The 21,224-nt window shown below is 41.8% G+C and overlaps 1 protein-coding gene across 1 annotated transcript in view; it reads left to right on the forward strand.

Moving 5' to 3' along the window:
• Positions 1-605: 605 nt before the first annotated feature.
• The window catches only part of NIPAL2 (NIPA like domain containing 2), a 46,954-nt gene continuing 26,335 nt past the window's right edge, over positions 606-21,224 (forward strand). The window contains exons 1-2 of the mRNA XM_050315224.1: positions 606-710; positions 18,581-18,649. Coding sequence (XP_050171181.1) covers positions 606-710; positions 18,581-18,649 — 174 coding nt within the window. The remainder of the gene's footprint in view (positions 711-18,580; positions 18,650-21,224) is intronic.

Raw genomic sequence — 21,224 nt, forward strand, 5'->3', positions numbered from 1 at the left:
ATCAACAATAGAGAATGAATGGGTAAAGCCACAGGCTGGGGGAAAAACCCACTGCCTGAAATATCTGCAAATAAACTATTCAGGAAATACTTACAAAAGAACAATACAGGACAGAAGTCAGAACTATGCAAATGACTATATCCCTTTGAGAACAACAACTTCTAAATCTGGCAATCTAGCAGTGACGAGTTAATAACTGACCATTAGATTTAGGCATTGATTTGAAGGAGTTAAATTCCCAGGCTGCCTTTTCAGAGCAGGGTGGGGCATCGGGGAAGTCAGAGAGAAAAAAAGGCACCTGAATGCCCTGGGAAGGAGCAGCAAAAGTTTTTGTCAAGCTCCCCTTTCTCTCCTGTGCTACAACTGCTCCCCAGCTGAGGGTCTCCTGGTGTACACCTGCAGCCGCAGCCCTCGGCTGCAGACTCGGCTGCACCGGCAATCGCAGCCTCTACAGCTTCGTGCAGAGTGACCCCTGCCAGCAGCCTTTCCCACACCAGGAAGTGAGTGCCACGTCCAGGTCCTGTTTGGCTTTCCTCACAGCCACCCATCCCCACTGATGTGCCAGTGCATGGCATGGGCAGTGGCTGGGGCCTGAGGACAGGGATATGGGCATCATCCCAGTTTCAGAGAGGGCATCTTGGAATGCATCCTCTGGGGGACCAGGAACCGTGAATGGGCCCCTCTCTGGCCCCTGGTACAGCACACACAAGGTAAGTGCCCACCGTGTAGGACGGTGCTGGGGCCCAGGAACAGCTGGGCTTGAGGAGAGCAAGACAATAATTTCACCTTCTCCCCAGCGTCCCGTGAACTGCCCCCTTTCAGCAGTTGTGTGCTGCTGGCTCTGCTCCCTCTTCACCCTGTTGTTCAGCCTGCACCGCTCTGGCTTCCCCCTCCAAGCAGTCCTTTCTGAGTAGGAACCAGGCAGAGAGCTCTGCTGTTCTGCACTGGAGCATAACTGGTTTTTGTCATTGGTGTATCTGTCACTGTCAGTGCTGACAATGCATTTAGGCAACTGCACAAGAGAGACTGAAGTGGCCCCTGAAAACTAGCAAGCTGGAGCATCTGCTAGCAATAAAAATGAATTGGAGGTTGATTAAACCCTTTACCTTTTCCCTGCTTTTTGCTTCACAAACTAGAAGACATGGGAGGATACTCAACATTCTTGTTTTTCTCAGCTTGAGAGGCAAAAAACTTTCTTACAGTGCAAAGTATTGGTATAAATTGTGCATAAAATGACTTGGAATTAGCTGCTCTACTTCCTCTATGATCAGCCCAGTCGCAGGTGATAGCCTGAGGAAGGTCCCAGAAACTTTCCCCTCTGGGTTCTGCATTTGCTACTGGGTGGATATCCATAGAGCAGGAGGCATTTTTCAGCCCCATGTTCTCAGAGGGAAGAAAATCTGTGAATTCTCGTGCTCAGGTAGCTGATGCAACAGGACTCCTGGCTGATGGCTGGTGGCAGTGCTTCCTAGAACCAGAGCTGGGACTTCTTATTTGAAGACAAGAGTGTGGAGCCAACAGTTTTACTGTGGGTTAGTGAGTTAGGGTCCCAAGGCTGTGACCTCTGCAGAGCTGCCAGAGGAAGGCAACAACAGGGAACTCCCTTGGCATGGGGATATCCACCTGCATATCAAGGTGGGGTTATTTGTTTGCTCGGAAAACTTCCCAGCCCTGTTCCTGTACTCCTTGGGACTGTTGCACAAGGATTGCTGGGTTTTAAGCATGTTTTTGGGAAGACCTTAATCATTTTTTAGAGCTGTTTGGGTGTTTGTGGGCAAGACTGATTTTTAGTCTTTTATTTACTTGGTTTGTAGCTTTGGAGCAGGTGATGGGTAACTATGGGTCCTGTGTTGATGCAAACCTTAATTTTCCCAACACCCCCATTTTCACATTTTACACTTTTGGAAGCTTCAGAAACCATTTCCTCCTTCCTTTCACAGTTATCCTTGCTGTGATTTAGTGGATCAACCCAGTTTCAGGTCTTCATGCAGTGCTCTTTCCCTTCTCCTTTTCTTGAGGCCATTTCATAGAAACATAGAATCATAGAATTAAATGGGTTGGAAGAGACCTTCGAGGTCATCAAGTCCAACCCTTGATCCAACCCCACTGTGATTTGGTCCTCTTGGTTTGGTTTGAAGAGGAGCTCTTTGTTTTTTGCCTCTACAAGAGGCCATAACTGCACTGGCTCTCATCTGCCTGGAAACATTCTAGGAAAGCTGAGGTGAGTCGCTTTTGTGGGAGTACTTTTTAGCCCCTTCAACCCCATGAAAAATCAGGAGGTGAAAGAGTGAGATCCCCTTTCAAGATCTCCTAGACCTGAGGGTCTTGGCATGGCTGTCAGTCTCAGTTGCCTACTGCCATGTGAGTATCAGAAACATCCATATGGGATCAGCAGATCTAATACATTAATTAGGAAAATCCATGGCACTAGAGTAACCCTTAACTGATGGCTGTAAATAAGCAGCTCCCTGGAAAAAGTTGAAATGCCTTTGTGCACGTGGCTGTGTAGTATAACGCCCCTTTGTGCTGGCATTACATTTCTTTGTCTTTTTTTAATTGTGGTTATTCTCCTGCCAGGTCTCTGATCAGGCTACTTTGTGCCAACTGTTGGCATAAGGGTAGAAGTGGGAACACATGGTCGTGGGGAAAAAAAAGTGGAGGTAGGATTTCTCCTTGGTATCAGCGTGAATATTACTCCCTTTGATGGTGCTTGAGGAACCACATCTCTGAAATCAGCAATGCAGGAGCCCATGCTCCCACAGCCCACACTCTCCCTGTGTATGCATTGTATGTTATGGGATATGAATGTGTTTAATGGTGCAGTAAAATCTGATGAAATATATACTTTGTTACCTGAAGTATTTCCTGACAAACTAATATTACTGTAATATTTTTTGTGTCTGCTGAAGTAATGAGTGTAAGAGGCCACAACATGTGGACTTCGTCTGCTTAACAGAAAGTGTATGTAATTGCCTCAGTGTAATATTTTATTATTTCCCTCAGGACTTCTCAAAGGTTTTTTATTTATTTCCAATATTGCTGTTTATGGACAAAAACAATTTGCAAGATTAATTGAGATTATTACCTACAGTATTGGTCTTGGTTTGCCTTTGTATCAAAGAAGGAGAAAATGGCTGGGTGAGAATAGTCATTGAGAGCTTGGATATAACAGACTCACAGAATTCTTTGAGTTGGAAGGGACCTTATAGGTCATGTAGTTCCAAGCCTCCTAGCATGGGCAGGGACAACTTCCACTAGATCAGATTGCTCAGAGCCCCATAATACTTCTTCTGTAACTCAGCATTTCATATGTGTGTGGTGTGTAGACACTGTGTAGTTGTTCAAGTGCAGAAGCTGAGCTGGAGATAGAAAGATATTTCACTTCTGCTTCTTTTTTCTCCTTTAACTAGGTCTTAATAAACTCAGAGTTATTACTGGCTGCCCAGACAGTCACCTCAAAAGATTGTTTTATTTTGTGGGTTGTAGTAATAAATCATTTCCACTCTGTATTTAGAGGTTGCAAATGTTGACAGTTCCTTCAGATGGATTTGTGGCCTCTTGTCCCATGACAATATATCACAGCCTGTCACGGGCCATACATGCAGGTGGTGAGTATGTGCTGTCAGGAAACCTGATCCTTTGTGTGGTCTCACCAGTGGGCAGTGGTAGCTGCTAGCAGGTGTGATGAGAAATCCCACGGATTAAGCACAGTCTTGCAGAGGTATTTCTATGCTGCCTTCTGTCATATACATGAAATCTAGATTTTGTGTGAAGTGCCACACAGAGGTTTTTATGGTTTTTTAAGGTTTTTAGCTCATTCTGTTCAAGAAGAAAGTCTACAGTGCTTCCACTCAGCCCTCTTTACCAGGGGCTTGATGTCTAGTGCACCTGAGCCTCAGCACGGTGAGAGCATGATTTGATCCTGTTGTCTTTCAGTGGCAGCACAGTCCCTGCTGGTACTTTTGATGCCATGGGAGCTCCTTCACCTGGGCTGTGAGACACCGATGCAGGAGAGGAGGATTATCTCTCCATTTGCCTTGGCTGAGGAAGCACTCCAGACACAGTGAGGTTCTCTTCAGCCGGAGAAAATGTTGTCATGGCACATCCCTACAAATGTTCATCAGAATATTTTTAACACTTTAACAATGACATTTCCAACCATGGTTTTCTATTAGGAGAAGCCCTAGAGCAAATCAAGGTGTCCATGGGAAGTGTGGGTGGGAGTCAAAAGGGCAGCATGGCCACAGCACACATGGGTTTCAATCAGGACATCTATCCCATGCAAGAAGGAAGAGAAAGGCTATTAAAGGTGAAGGCAAACCCTCCTGGTTTCCTTTCCAATTCAAATGTTTTGTAGGGGTTTTTAATGCTATTTTATCAATCTCAATAGCGTACCTCATACTCCAGTCTTCTCCCTGATGCACTGCAGATGTTAGCGGTTTCAGATTAATCATTAAACCAGTCCCCAAGCATGGGGAAAGTATAGACAAACATGTCCTCTCTCAGCTTTCTGCTGCTGTGCTCATCTGTGAAGACTGTGGTGAAAAGTTTTCCTGTTCAACATCAACCCCCAGTTTCTTATTCTAAACCTGTTCACTGAAAGCAAACAAGGGTATCAAAACACTGACTCCATTTCATTGTGTTGTCCTTTACCTGTCAGATTTCAGAGTTCATACAGTTTCAGTTTCCTTTATTTTGTTGGGGAATGTGTATGGGAGAAAATGCATACTGTTTCTTATAAATGTTATTTTCAGTCCTTGTAAATCAAAACTTCAGAAGATGACTTTTTTCAGCCTTTCAGAAACAACTTTTTTGAATCTCTCATAGGGGAATTCAAAACTCAAAGCTTATATAATGAAGCACAGAATCACTGAATGGGTAAGGTTGGAAGGGACCACTGGAGGTCATGTCATTCAACTTCCCAACTCAACTCCCCTAGAGCACATTACTCGGGATTGTGTCCAGATGACTTCTGAATGTCTTCAGAGACGGTGACTCCACAGCCTCTCTGGGCAGCTGTTCCAGTGTTCTGTTACCCTCACAGTAAAGAAGTTTTTCCTCATGTTCAAATAGAATCTCCTGTGTTCCAGTTTCTGCCCAATGCAGTGCAAGGCATGAAAAAGCATTGCATGATCTTCTGGTGTTGTTCTGCTGTTGAGAATCCAGCGGCTTTCCATGGTTAGTCCCCATTTAATTAGTTTCTGCTAGAAATGAATTTGTGGCTTTGGGTCATAAATGCAGGACTGTCAACTGGGCCAGCTTGCACCAAAGATTTCAGGCTCTGCCAGAGCTATAGAGCTGATCTGCTGGGGGGTTATATTCTGATTAGAAGAAGCTGACATGAGAAGGCAAAATAGAACACTCATTAGAAAGGATCACCCATATCTTTTTTACAACCTCATACATCCATTCTGCCTTGCTGAAAATCAGCTGTTCCTGCAGATGTAAAGATCACATCCAGTCTGAAATGAACACACAGCTTAGATAAACTGCAGCCCCCTGGTTAAGGGAAGATGAGCTGCTAAATGGAAACTTAGTCATTACTCAAAGGTAAGGGATATAGTACAGGAGAGTGTTATCCCTTGCCTGTCCCCTTGCAGAGTACTATAAGCATGTCCGTATCATCTCAGCTCTCAGATTCCTTAGGGAAATGTAGGGGTTTTTCCATCAACCACTGCAAGCAGAGTGGGGTAAACCATGGATTTGTTTATACCTCTGAATATAGAGGAGGTTGGACATGGGGCACCAGCTCTCAAACAGATGCCCTAGGTGGGAAAGTAGCCCAAAAACTGGAGGCAGTATGCAGCTTTATAAGCCAGCCTGAGGAGTGACCTGCTTATCTGCTTTCCACCAGGCGATTCTCTGGGTCCCAGAACAGAATTTCCTAGTATGTGTTATTGGCAGGCCTCTACCACCCTGCTTATGTTAACCCTACAAAGCCTGGAAGGAGTCCTGTGCCTGTGGCAGTTTCCCTACTAAGGCCAGCATGGTGCAGGGCAGCAGAAACAGCAGACCAACTCAGCTCCACATTTTGAGCTTGGGGCACACAGACTCAAAGCAAATGCTGTTGGTAGGAAAGCTCATACCCCATCTATTCTGGACACTCATCTCTTCAGCATTGCTGGCAGACCTGCCTACATGATTGTTTCCTAGCCTGACAGACAACACAAGCTGGTGAAGAAAGCCCCTTTATTTAGGCTAATGACTCAAAGTTAATTTTGAAACAGTCTTGGTGGCTCCTCCTGGATACCTCATCCAGGAATTGGAAACAAATGCTCTCACAGGGCTGTGGCCATGCTGAGCATCAGCTATAGCTTGTACGAGTGTCTGTTACCTGATTCTCACTGGGCTATTTTCCCCTAATCTCAAGCTATTTTCAATCCTTCCCTTCCCAGTAGTTGCTATGGTACAATGAATTTTCATTTTTTTTCCTGAGAATCTTAAAGAACCTGTGTATTCGATTTTTTCTTTTTTTCCTTAATTTTTATTGATGATTGAGGTTACACCGAGTTAAACAGGAGCTTTGTAATTACGCTAATCTGTTTTAATAGGTTTGAAAATGTTAATTAGGAAATTTCTAGGCAATAAGGAACATTACAGTACTTGTAATTTGTCAGAAAGTGGAGTGCAGAAGACAAATGCAGAGAAGCTTGAGTCGCTAGTTACATGTCTCCTACCTGGTACAGAATTTAGTTTTGCTTTGGACTGCTTCAAAATGTTATTTTACAGAAAGATTGGAGCATAGTGCAGGCTATATCTGGTATCCAGCTTAGCCACTGACTAGAGAGCTTAAAACATAAGCACTGCTCTACAGCCCAGTGATCCAGTGCAACAGAATCAGATTTAATATGGAGCCAGCAGAGCAGGGTGAGTTCTCTTCTTCTCTTAGTCAGCACTGAGTCGGAAAGGCTAGGCATGGGATGAATCTGAATCCCTATGCTGCTTTGAAGGTGCCTGGCTCAGTGTAGTGCTTTACTCTCCCTGTCCCCAACTTCTATACTACTCTCCAAGTAATGGACTTTAAATTGGTTGTGGTTACTGTATTGATTTTGCTGTCTCACAGCCTTCTCCGTGACTTGCAGGGTGATGTAGGGTGAATGTCTGGCTGCTCATACCAACACCTATGCGCTCCTAAAATTTCATGAAATTGCTGTGTGGATCTAGGACATCACTGTCACCCAAAGCAGTGGTCTTGCTCCCTCCTTGAATCTGTGCTTGTTCTGCTTCATTTGCAGTAGCACTCATTTGACTCCTTGATGAGACAGTTTGTCGGGTAAATTGACTCACTGATATAATGTTTAAAATAAAGCTTGTGCTTCTTGTAAAATCTCACCTGTAACACTGGCCCCTTATGATTTTGTGATCCAAAGACTTCAATGCTCTTTGAAACTTTAAGTATGATCTTTTCTTCCTATGCTCTTGAAGTCTGCTTTGGGCATTGAAAAAAAAGAGATGTCTGAATCCTTGCTTGTCTCCAGCAGTCCACTGGATCTGATTAACTCCTATTTGATGGAATCAAAAGAACCCAAATTACTCAAGTAGAAATTTGACCACACTTAAGGCAAGGCTTTAGGAAGATGAAGAAACAGCAAACTGTGCACTTCAGTCATAAGGGAGGCGAGGACTTCTGGCTAACTGGAGACTGCAGTTACTCCATTTGGAGCTTTGGTGACATGTATAAACTGTTATGCTTGTGTTTACAATGTCACCACAGATTGTCCCAGGAGAATGGCATTTGTTAATGTGAGCAGCTGGGAGATATGCTTTCCATTCTTTGACTAATATGGACTTTGAAACATATGGCCAGCAGCTTCAAAGGACAACCAGTTGGTGTGTGAATCAACGCCAGGCCTAGAGCAGAGCTCTTAAAAAATATGACAGTGATATTTGCAGTGTGCTTAAAAGCAAATAGTCAATATCAAACTAAACAGACATGTACTGCTTAAATGGTGGTTATACCAGTATAACTTCATTCTCCTCAATGATGTCCAATGTTGATTTATGTCGTTTAGGCTAGAGGCTTTGGCCTCATTTGGTGATATGAACTGTTTTGCCCATAATGGGGAAATTAGAGAGATTGTGGAACTATGATAACAAGTCATGGAATTGTTGGAGTTTAACTCTTGAAAGAAGCACACAGTGACTCTCTGGTTATACTCCCCTTCATATCCTGCTGTTTCACGGAAACAACTCTGTAATGCAGAGACTTATGTTGAATGCAAGGTCTGGACTGTGATGAGGAAAACCCTTCACACATGGAAGAAATGACTCAGAGCAGAGCAAATACTGGCTCCTTGGATAGGGCTTCTTCATGGTGGCTGAGGTGAAGAAGTAACACAGAAGTACATACCTTTTTGTGGACAAACCTACTTCTTGCTGGCATTTAATTCCCTAGAACCAAATCAGCTTCATGAAAGCTAAACTCTCCACCAGAGTCCTAGCTAACATATCTGATGACTTAACTGTCATCCTGCTCAAACCAAATTAATTTTGTCCAGCTGGTATGGATTGCACTTCAAGCCTTTTTCTTCAACAACCAAGGATATCTCCATTGGAAAAAGGTTCCTGTGAAAACCAACCAAAATATGGGGTTTATGTACATAAACAGACTTGTATCGAGATATTTATCTCCCACTTGAAACCTAGTTTAAGTTTTTGGGGCTCCTGATAGGATATTGGGATAGTGACTCCAATTATTTTGCTTTATGATCCCAATGTACTATTTCTTAATGTTTCTCTTCCGTTTTTATGGACTTTTTTCCTGGGTTTGTTGGGTTTTTTTATTCTGCTTTTTAATTTTCACAAGGTTCTTACGTTTACTGACTTCTAATTACATTATTCTTTTTCCTTTGTTTCTCCCTCTTTCAGTGACAGTCTTTTGCACCCTGCAGTGACTAAAGCACCATTGTGTGTCTGTCTTACCATGCAGCAGTGACTCAATTGTCATGTCAAGATGACCGAGAGGAAAGCTTGTAGTGTTGTAGAAGTTTCAGTCAAACAAATAATATCAGCTTTTGTCTGGTCAGGACTCTAGCTCCTTCTCTTGACTATTATACTGGCTTTGGCCAGAGATAATTTTCTTCACAGTACCTTGTATAGTGCTATGTTTTGGATTTGTGATGAAGAAAGTATTGATAGCAGTCACGATGTTTTAGTTATTGCTGAACAGTTCTTGCACAGCATTGAGGAGTTTTTGTTTCTCATACTGCCCCAATGAGTAGGCTGGGGTTGCATAAGAATTTGGGAGGGGACACAGTAAGGATAGTTGACCCCAACTGACCAGAGGAATATCATCTGATGTCAACTCATCATATAAGGCAGGGGGAAGAAAGAAAAAGGGGAACATTTGGAGTGATGGTGTTGGTCTTCCTAGGTAACCCTTACCCGTGATGGAGCCCTGCTTTCCTAGAAGCGGCTGAACACTTGTATACCGATGGGGAGCAGTGAATGAATTCCTGATATTGCTTTGCTTGCACTTGCAGCTTTTGCTTTAATAAATTGTCTCTATCTCAACCCATGAGTTTTTCTGGCTTTTACCCTTCTGATGCTCTCCCCCATTTTGCCAGAGGTGTGGCTCCAGCTGTGTGGGTCTGAGCTGCTGGCTGGAGTTAAACCACAACAACCATACACCAGAGACTGCCAGGACAAACTAAAGAGCATGATTTAAAAAACATGCATTTGAGAGATGATAGCGTCTGACTCATTAAAAGACTGCTTAGTTCTCCTTCATGTTATTAATTCCTGAAAAGGAATTTATCTCCATGGCCCCAGTTCTGCAGTAATGGGCCCTGTCAAGAAAAGCTTTATAACCATTGCATCCTATACTAGCACTAAAATACCAGAAAAAAACCCAGCAAGTTCTATATGGCAGAATCCACGTAAGATACGGTTGCTGAAAGACCAGTAATACTCAAAACTGGGGAAAAACCCCTTGTCACCTTGTTATCTCTTTAGGTAGAACAGAGTATAAAAGGTACCTAGAAGGGATCATTCAGCTACATTGATCTTAGTTTTCTCTATCAGAAGGCAACTATGAAGTAGATGTTTTGGATTCTTGTGAACTAGAACTAGAACTACTCTTCATCTCAGCACTTGCCATGAACTGCAAAATGCTAACCAATATTTTAAACCAGGTTACAGTTTGTAGTGAAAGGTCAAAATGTACGTCTGTAATGTGTCACAGGGAGAGAGCAGAGCAAACATGAGCCCAGTGTCTGTATCTGGGGCCCCTGCAAGAAACTTGCATATGAGGCCATTTCTTTAAAGAGTTTATTTGTTATTCCCAGATTTGCATCTTACAGTTTTGAACATAAGTATCTGCAAATTAAAAGCATTCAGTTAGTTGTGTGGTTTTGTGTGTATGCACACATCTATATATGTCTGAATATTTTAGAGAGTGCAAGACCTCTTGTTTTTAAATCATCACTGATAATCTAGCAGTTGTTTATATTTAAATGAATAATTCTGCTAACCAGAAGGTTCTGCCTTCTGGAGTCCAGTCATTATTTTTGTGTTAGGAACTATCTGTAAATGATTAACACTCTCTGTGGAAATGAAACTAGGAGAGCCAAGTGCGTGAGGTGCAGGAAGGAAAGCAAGGAACTATTGTAGAGCAATCCTCCTCTGCAGGAACAGCAGACTGGAACAACCTTTGGGCTGCCCATTCCCCTGCTGTAAATCAAGTAATTCTTTTAACAGATGGACCAAACTTCATTTTAAATGCAGTCAGGTCTTTTCTTTTTTCCCTCCTCTGTTGTAACTCCTGTTAGAAGCAGTTCTGAAATGCCACTGGCTTGGAAACACTGTCATTCCCAGCCTGCATTTACCCCTGTCCCACAGATATGACACCAGGGTTCAACAGCTGAGCATGATCACTCAGGTTGTGATGTGGAGAAGTGTTTTCTGTGCACTTCAGAGGAAGGGTTAGTTACAGCTAACACAGGATTAATTGAGTCAGGATAGGAGACAAGCTTGCCTTTGTTGGAAAGTGATGCTGGAGAGGTGCATGCTGGAAGAGCCATGTCATTCCTCTCTTGAGCTCCTCTCAGCTGGTAAAGGGACATTTTTATATAAAAATTCTTTTGAGGATTTGGTAAATAATTTATTAAGCTGACTACATTTCTGTCAAGATTTTATGTTTCTGATTTAAATGAAATCAGAAGTAGCTCGTTTGTACTTCAGCAAGACTCGTACTACAATAACAAGAAGAAATGAGCTATCTCTGCTTGGTTTGGAAGCACGTTTGTGTGTACATGCGAAGTGAGGCATCTCTTCAACAGTACTCTCTGTGCCTTGCCCTGCCTCATGCAACACTTAACAGCACTATTTACTCAGTTATTCAGACAGCTCCCTTTTCAACTTACCTGTCTTTCTGAGCACAGAGCTCTCAGGACAGAAACTGATACCCTGCAGCTTCCTGCAAGCCTTGTGTCCCCTCCTTGGCTCTCAGCCTAGGGGTCCAGGGAGCCACATGAAACAGGGATAGAGCAGCACAGCCTCGCAGTGTGAGCCAGACTCTGGGGATTAATATACCTAGGCTTTGAGTGGTTTGGCTTGAACCTTCCCTTGTTCACCAGGTCAAACGAGAATATCCAGAAAGCCTGCTCCTGGGCAGCAATAGAAGAGCATCCCTGAGCCAACTGGCCATTTTGTGGAAGAAGCTGGTGAGGCAGTGCTGACTCGCCTCCTTGTTTCTCCTGTGGGACCTGGAAACTGGCAAAAGTTTATAACACTATTCTTATTTTTCCTGGTATGTAATTTCTGTAGTTGCCATGGAGATGGTACGTGATGATACTTGAGAAGAATCTTTCTATTAAGATGTTATTGGCTATGATTGACATTTTTATACAGTCACTTGAAGGGTTCTTATTTGTGTTCTAGCAGACGGTGTTTAAAGACATGAAATGGTCTTTGATTATGTAGCAAAATATCCCAGGAACTAAAGTGTCCCAAAGTATCACAGGCTATTCACAGGAACAGTGGAAAATCCATTCTGCCTTTTCCCCATTCTCACATTTATTTCTAATTTTGAGATTTCTTTCCTGAGAATAAGAAAATTAAATTTAGGTTTGGGTTTAACTCTTCAAAAAGGAAAAAACCCACAAACTACTCATAATGCTCTTTTACAACTATCTGGAAGTAGGTTGTAGTGAGGTGGGTGATGGTCTCGTCTCCCTAATAACAAGCAATAGGACAAGAAGAAATGGCCTCAAGTTGCATCAGAGAAGGCTTAGATAGTACAGTAGGAAAAATTCCTTCACAGAAAAGATTCTCAAGCATTGGAACAGTCTGCCCTGGAAAGAGGTTGAGTCACCATGCCTGAACATGTTTAAAAGACATGTAGATGCGGTGCTTAGGGATATGGTTTAGTGGTGGACTAGACAGTTCTGGATTAATGGTTGGACTGGATGATCTTAGAGGTCTTTTCCATCTAAATGACTCTATGATTCTATGTTTGTTAACATGATAGTGGATGGATATGTTCATATACAATCGTAGTAAGCATATCTAAAGTTACTTTAGTTACTCTATTTCACAATTCATATTCTTCAGCTAGGTTTGTTATCCACTGTGAATATTAATTAAAGTAATCAGACTGATGAATATAAATAGGGTCTCATGAAAAGAATTAAAGCATGGAGATAAATAGAAGGGTCTCACTTCCATAGTTGCTTTATCCCCTCAAGTTCCCACACCATTTCAAAATTTACCAGGCTCTTATTCCAGCCTTTACAATTTGTCTCTTTTCTGGAAAAAGCTATATTTTAAATTTGTGAGGTAGGGAAAGGTAAAACCTAATAAAGGTAAGTATGCTGTAATATTAATGGGATAAGAACTTTATCTACTATGGTCTGGAATGCAGCCCAGCAACTTGTGTAAAACCTACAAACTGTCTTATCTTCACTCAAATTTATCCTGACTTAATTATCAAGTAAGCTCTCTCTGTTCCTAACAGAGATGATGCCAAATGTTTTAATTCTTTCCTTCTTGTATATTGGACAATGTCCTTTTATGTCACAATGAAGAAATCAAATGTATTTTCATTTCATGTTTGCACCCTGGTAATTGTCCTTTTATTTCAGCTGTCCTTCAGTACTTCATATGGACCTGAACTCCTATATGAGTGTATGAATTGCACTATGAAAACCATTGAAACAGGGACCTTGTTTTCTTTATACATCTGTAAAGCAGTGAGTACAGCCAGAGCCCTGTGAATAATAACAGCTAAATGATAAGCCTCTTCCAATCCCACATGGTAGCCCTTTGAAAAACACGTTTTTTGTTAAGGACTCTGAATGCCCTTCACTTCAGAGTTAACTCATAGTTGGAAGTTTAGAAGGCATTCCCCTGCCTCCTTTTTTTTTTTTTTCTTTTTTTTTTTTCTTTTTTCTTTTCTTTTTTTCTTTTTGTTTAATAAGATCCACTGAGATCTGACAAAATCCTGATTACTGGAAATGATGTGTAGCCTTTGAAACAGTATATGTCATTAAATTTGTTGGGAACAACAGACATTTAAAGGGTTTGGTTTTTTTCCTGCTCATCAGTTCAATTTATAGGCATAGCAAGTTTCATAAATAATGGCGTATACATTTTATTCAATGCAAATTAAGTTCTTTTTTCAAAGTTTTCATTTCACAGACCTGGCAACTGTAGTTTGATGAGTTTTAGGAAAACATACATGTAATATAGATAAATTGCATTTCACTGTATAACTGAATCTCCAATGCAGATTTTAGTCTGCAAGGAATAAATTTATTAGAATTAGTGCCAAAGATATAGATTTCACCCTGGCTTTCATTTGCCTTAAACCCCTTACTTTACTTTGACAATAAATGGTGACTTTGCATGTAAAATGTAATTTTAAAATACTGTCAGAATGATGTGAAAAGGTGCTATGGTAAATAAGCATCAGGTACTACCTGAGTGCTCGATGCAAGACCATACACAGCAATGTGCCACTCTGCCACTCACTTCTTTGGAGTAGCAATATGCTGCCACTGCACTTGGCAAATGGATTTCTACTGACCAGCGGTTCAAACCTCCCTTCCCCACGCCTGGGCTTGCACTAGAGCTTCATGCAGCTGAGATGGGGGATGCCAGGTGAGTGCTCAGGGTGCCTTGCTCAAGCTGAATTTGCCATTTCTTGAACTTGTTCCCTCAGCAGCCCCTGTACAGGTCAGTGTCATCACTGGAAAACCACACAGGGTCCCCATTTTAAAACCCTTGCTGTGGCTTGTGAATTTTAATCTGCCTTTAGTGTTAAACATTGGCAGGTGACTTATAAAGAATGTAATGCTAATGGGGCATATTTTGGGAGAATTATTTCAGGCACTTAAATGAGGCAGTGAGGGAGTGGGGGGCCACAGGTAGGCATTCCTCAAGCCTGTTTTGCTATCAAGGAAAATGTGGGCAAATTCACAACCTCAGTCCATGGTCTGTGTGCTCAAGGATTATCTAGAAAGCACTGCAAAGTGGGCAGGTGACTTTCATGGCTTATTCCGAAACATGCTAAGGTGAAGGAAACAAAAAAAAAAAAGGAAATAAAAAAGTAGTGATTTTTAGTTTCTGGAAAACATAAGACTGTGACAAGACTCATGCATTTGGAAGCACTGGAAAAATGCGTCAACAGTTTGAAGTCTGGGATCTGACAAAGTGTCCTGTATGCTCAGACAGATGTTTCGGTGATGAAGAAACTTGCCTTTTATGGCAACATTTTTAAATATTTAAGGTTCTTTCCTGTAGAAGTCCTTAGCTGACTGAAGTAGTACCATGGTTCTGAAGTTGTGTCTGCAACTGAATTCCCCAGATGGGGTTTGTCTCAAGACTTATGCATGGGAAGTTCTGCAGTACTGCGGATGGTATCACTACTGGAAACTCAGAGAACATCATGTTTATTACTTACAAAACTGGCCATTCCACCAGTCCTTTAGGCTCTGAAGGATGTTAAGTGGCAGACACTGCACAAATAATGGAGGCTTTCACAGGACAAGGTGGGAACAGAAGGGCTATGGTGATCTTCAGAGCAATACAGCAACTATTTTAGTTTGATATGGTGATCTGTCCTCTGTTACAGCTCATCTTTCATTCATGCATGGTTTTACTAGCCTGAGATATGCCATCCTATTTTTCCTCTTCTCTTTGAGCACTGCTGTATGTGATATCTCTTGTGCAACAGGAATTTCCTGCTGATTTAAGATTCACTCTCATGTGTGATGTTTGCAATGTAATTTTCCTCTTTACTGCATTTTTTGTTCCCATTGTTTTATTTCGCATAGGCCTGTCTGAGTATGAACCTGTACAAGGCAGTTTTGCCATGCTGTAGCTGCGTGGCGTTACTGTACTTTCATCTCATCTCCCTGACTGGATCCATGTGATATTTGACCTCCTCAGGGCATCGTACTCTGCTTTTAATCTTCAGGGGTCTGTCCAGCCCTGGGTTTGAAAGTATGGTGCTATTGCCATACTAACCAGAGCTCATTAACACCTGTCAGCCTGGAGCAGGCAGAGCAGTATATATGCCAACAGCAAGGCTCAGGTGAAACATGTGGTCATTGCAATAAAGTGACCTGAGCCATGAGGGAAGGTTTTGAGCCCAGACTGCCACTATGCATTTGCCTTGAAAATACACATGCACTGTTCTTCCTTGTGTACAGACCAGGAGGTTGCTAAAGTTAGGCACAAGGGAGTGTCACAGGATAAGGATTTTAAACTAAAATAAGGTAAATGTAGCCTAGATATAAGGAAGAGGCTTTTACAATGAGGGTGGAGAGGTACTGGAACAGCTTGCCCAAAGAAATTGTGGATGCTCAAGGTGTTTTGTGGAAAAGTGGAAGTGTTTTGTGCTCAAGTGGAAGTGTTCAAGGCCAGGTTGGATAGGCCTTTGAGCAACCCAGTGCCGTGGAAGGTGTCTCTGCCCATGACAGGGTGATTGGAATTAAATGAAAGGTCCCTTCCAACCCAAAACATTCTGTGATTCTATGATTCTCTAAGAGGAGAGCTGACTTTTGTGAGATGGTTCCAGTTTAGACACAGGCTGGTCATCATGTTAGAAATCTTATGAGTCCCACAAGGATATCTGAGCCAAGCTCAGATACAGGTCCCTGATGAAGCAACCACTGTGGTACAAAAACAGTTGTTGTTCTGGGGAGGGCACCCATGATGCAGGGCACTGGAAGATTTACTGCTGGAGACCCAGTCCATGCAGTGTGTAAAGCCATCAAAGGGACATTTGATTCACAGCCGCTGGAGGCACATACTCACATCATCATCAGTACCTGTACATGGATCTGGTTTCACAGTTGTTTAGATGACAGAGGGAGCCCAGAGACTCTTCCTCTGCTCACCAGCTGCACGCTAATGTTACCTTCAGAGTTGGGTGGATACCCTCCTTTGGGCTGGCTCAAGATCAACTGTGTTTCCTTGCTGGGGTTCTGGCTGCCTCCTGAGCCCTGTGCAGTGTTTGTGACCCCCAGCTGAAAACTGGGAGGAAGGAGCTGCAAGGCATTATCCAGAGATGCAGCCATAAGGATAGGATCAGCCACTGGAACGAAAAGAGTTGCAGAGAGGCTGAACTCTCTGCTGGGAGTAGTGGGGATGTATTAAAATTACTGATGTGAAAGCAATAAAATGATGGGGTAAATGAGGTGGCAGTTTCTGTTTTCTATTCCCTGCTGTCTCCTTTTTCTTAAACACTTCATGACAAGGCTGACAAGGCCACTTCTCCGCCTCCTCACAAGGGAGCATGTTGTCATTTAAAAAGAACAAGACTTTGGGAGCAAGAAAACATTCAATTTAACTGCTGCTTTTTGAAGCTGCTGTGTGTGCAGAATTAAGTGGTCAAACTTTGTGCAAGATCAGTGCTCAGGATTTGATGCTACAGCATCAAGGCTGAAGGAAGGAAAACCCATCCCCTCTGCTCCAGTGGGGCCCTGTGTGGTGTCCATGGGACAGCATTTCCGCAGTGTGGAAGGAGGCTGCAAGGCTGCTTATATCCCAGTTAGTGCCTGATCTCAGCAAGGATGTCTGTGCTGTCGTGTGCTGAGATGTCTTGTCACTCTCTCCTCACTGATCCCAGTGAGGTGTATTTCTAGAGCATGGAAAATCCACTGGCATATGAGCCCGGGAAACACTGTTGGAGCATCCACTAGAGGATACTGGGGTGGTGGGAGAGGATACAAGATAGAAAAGACCAGAGGGCATGGGCTAAACTCTTGAGTAATGCTTCTCACTGAACACTTCTTGTACATAGGCTGTGGGTACTGATGCCGTAATAGCAGAGGGAGCCCTCACACCTCCTGTATTCTCCACTCTGCATCCACTCTGCATCAGTCACGTCTTGCTGACACCTGGCGGTCAGCCAAGCGTTTCACTCAGAGCAGTTCTGTTGTCTGCTTCTCCTTCCGAGTCTAAATCACTACAGAAACATATGGGATGGAAATGGTTGGATTCTGCTGCATCTCTTAAGTAAGAATATTATAGTCAATTTGTAATAAGGCTGTGTTTCTTCACAGTTTTGGGGATGCCATTTCTTTGTCTGGTCTAGCCACAACAATGAACTCTCCTCCAAGCATTTGCTGGACCATATGTTGCTCTTTATAAATGTTGAGGGGCAACAGTCTCTGTGGTTGCCTATTCACAGCTGCCCAGGGACCTTCTTGGGTAAGAGTCATGAAAGCTGAGGCTGCAAGCACAGAGTTGGATGCTGCTTTACAGCCTGCAAGCAGTAGTTGTGCTGGGTTATGTTACCATGACCTTGTTTATAAAAGCTTATAGTATGTTTGTCGTCTACTAAATAATGGGGCTTCTCACAGCACTATAACAGTGACCTTGAATGGGTCTCGACTACACTTACGAAGACTTGCAAAGTGTTTTTTGAAAATGTTTGTTCAACATTTTGAAAGTAGACTGGAAGCTCTGTCATGTACCTGTTATTTGGTCTTGCTTAAATGGCATCTTTAAGTGGCTGTTTTCCAAAATAACAAATCCTACTTGAATGTTTTTAGTTTATCAGCTTCATAAAAAGTCTGCAAATCTTACTGAAAATTGGACAGTCTGATTAGGAAATAATTTCATGCAATAACAAAATACATTAAAGAAACTATCAGGAGACCTGTTCCTGGCTACCCTGTCAAATAGCAGATATGTTAACATGTAAGACAGTTGTGTTCCAATAGGAATTGTTTGATTGCTGGTGATTTTCCTCCTGGATTATGTAACAAAACAGATCCTTTTTTTTTCTTTTTTTTTTTTTTTTTGATAAAAAGAACACCTGTGTGTAGTTTTCAACTGGGACCTGCCCAGTTTTTTCTTTCATGGGAGTTAAGGTGTTCTACTGAAGGACAGCAAAACCACCCCCTGCACTGAGATGCCCTTCCCATTCCCACCTGTTTGCTACTTAGGCCCTGGTCAACTGCGCAGAGGTATTTTTATCAATTTACTCACTGCAGCATGAACTCAGTGACTGAAAAGTGCAGTAATTTGTTTTTTACTGGCTTACAATGTGCTATCAGAAAGCCACTATTACACTGTTGTTCTTAAACTAATAAGTATTTTTGTATTTCTTTGTTTTGCGATCTTGCAGACTCAGCTCTTGGGAGTTTTACTTGCTGCTGGATCAAATTTGCTGATCAGTGTCTCTTTGAATATACAGGTATGAAATTGTTTCTCTTTATTTAGAGTTGTTTATATTTAGCAAATAACTTTTGTTGCAGTTTGGTTTTGATGACGTTCAAAATACAAATTTTGTTGCATTTAAGAAACATTCTCTTTCTTCAAGTCTGATTTAACAGTGCCCTGCTGTAGCTGTTGGGAGCTCTCAACCTATTTTGTGCTGTGATTCTCATACAGGAACAGGATAAAAATTCATAACTAGTGCCATAAGGAAATACCAGCTGTGACTCACTTGTGGTCCCACTGAACCTGTCTCAGAGGTTCGTCTCTAAAGTTGGATTGACCACGAGGGGTTGCATACTGCTTAATGAAGAGATTAATGCAATTAGTTGCATAAAGACAGAGCTTTTTCCAATATTTGGCCCCAAAGTAACTTTGACCAATTTAGTTTTCCTTCTGCAATTAGGATGAAATAATCTGAGTAAGTATTATTTAAGTCATAAAATAATGGGAGGTGCTGCCCTTACAAATATGGTAAAGGGTAGGGTGACATTTATAAAATCCTTTCTGCTTTAATAATTAGAATACATACTCAGTAAAAAGTTAAATAATTGATTAAAATCTGTATCTTGTAGACTTCATTGTATTTTTAGGTCTTCTAGAAGAAGTTCTTAAAGCACAGAAGACATTCTTATGTAACTTGTCCAGGAAAAGTATTTTTGCTAGCTTGTATTTTAGTTATATATGTCTCATGTAAAGCTGCTTCTTACATTTTCTGTAAAGGATGAAACAGAAAGCTGAGGAATATGACATTTTCTATTCCTAATAACCCATTTTAATAATGCTAGAAGGTTCTTCAGTGATTCACTCCTATTTTAAGTATCTCTAGTTGGACAATCCCATAGAAAGAAACGTGTTTAGCCGAAGGTGGCAGGCAGGTTGAGATGACTGCTGCCTTTCCAATATGAGTTCCAGTTTGCTGGTGTTGAAAGTGCTAGCACAGGCTCTAGGAAAATCTCTGAAGCTGAAGTGGAAAGATGAAGGTGATGCGGAAATTCAGTCTAGCCCATAATAATTTGATTGATCGGACTTGGTAACTTTTGTCTGCTGAGAGCACTGAGTGCCGAAGTGGGTGCTTTGCCAGGGGAGGTACTGAGGCATACAGAAACACTTCTTCTGACTTGTAATCATTAACAGCATTTACTAGATTTGAACTATCTTCCAGCTTTTTAAATGCTATTTAGGAAAACCTGATAGCTCTCATTGCCATTTGACAGACAGTTTAAACTGAAAATTTTTTAATCCTTTAAAGTAGGTTTTTCTCCGTTTAGTAACAGTATCTTCCAAATATGAATCACTACTTTCCCTAGACCTCAACATTTATTTTCATAATGATATTAAAAGGATAGGCTGAACTTTTTTGTTCTCTGCCCTTTTCAACCATGCGGTCCATTATCCTTCCTCTCTTCCCTCTAGCAGGTTGTTAGCTAAAGAACAGCTCATCATTTGCAATGTATTTCATCTGGGTTATAAACAGTCTCCACCTAAATGCCGTTCACACACATTACTGTGCAGAGAAGGCAGACATCTGGAGAAAGAAGGCTGTAAAAGAGTTGCTGAGTTCACCTTCCTGTGTTTGTGCTCATCTTTTTCAATTGCACCATGCCTTCAAGAGTTAATCCTGCAAGAATCTGGGGGAGAAAATACAGCTCAGGATTCAGTTGAGAAATTGATTTTCAGCAGAAACTTTCATTCTTGATTTGAATATTATTTAATATTAATTTCATTAGTATTTTTATTGGGCTTTTTTTTTCTTGTGTTTACAAATATGGAACACACAAAATCCTGGATGTTACTGTGAATAACATCCAGGTCTATGGCTCAAGGAAGTTTGATTTCCTTGTGCTCTTTTTCGCCTTGGAGGGCTGAACTTCCTAGGATTTCATCCCCTGAATATGTTCCACAGTGTGAAGCTGCAATAATGTGCTGATCCTCTCAATAGAAGAGTGACGAAGACTATGGAGTGTCACAGACATTCCTGTTTGGCATATACTTTGTAACATAGCCTACAAAGTAGAAAGGGAGTTTGTAGAAAATTCTTTACAACTTCCCCGGGGCTCTGCAGGGATACTTCTAAAATCAAATATCAAGTAACAGAGAAAAAAATTTATTTTACCACCATTTATATTGCAATAACTGTGTCACTTGATTTCCAACTTTTTTGACCCATGTGCAGAGAGGCTGGAGAGTAATTTGAGAAAGGAAACAATATTCTGCAGAACTAATGTGGTAAACATCGCATCATTCCTCATTATGACAGCTTCCTGATGGAGAATGCCTGGACTCTGTTTCAGAAGATCAGTGTGATCAGTGGCAAATTATTATCTTGTTATATACAGGTTCTTTCTGTACAGCCAGAGAGAAAACAATTACAACCTGTATTAATGATACCTTCTCCATGTAACAGAAAGTGCTGATTGGAGTATTCCTTGAGTATGTGTTATACCTGTTGTCACAGGTATAGCTGGTTTTCCTTCAGAAAGTAATGCTTTACCTATGCTCTTCTTCTAAGGTCAAACAGGAGATTGTAGCCAAATCCTAAATTCTATCTAATT

The sequence above is a fragment of the Myiozetetes cayanensis genome, unplaced genomic scaffold (assembly GCF_022539395.1).
Source record: "Myiozetetes cayanensis isolate MyiCay16 unplaced genomic scaffold, myiCay2020 scf1, whole genome shotgun sequence".
Lineage (NCBI taxonomy): Eukaryota > Metazoa > Chordata > Aves > Passeriformes > Tyrannidae > Myiozetetes > Myiozetetes cayanensis.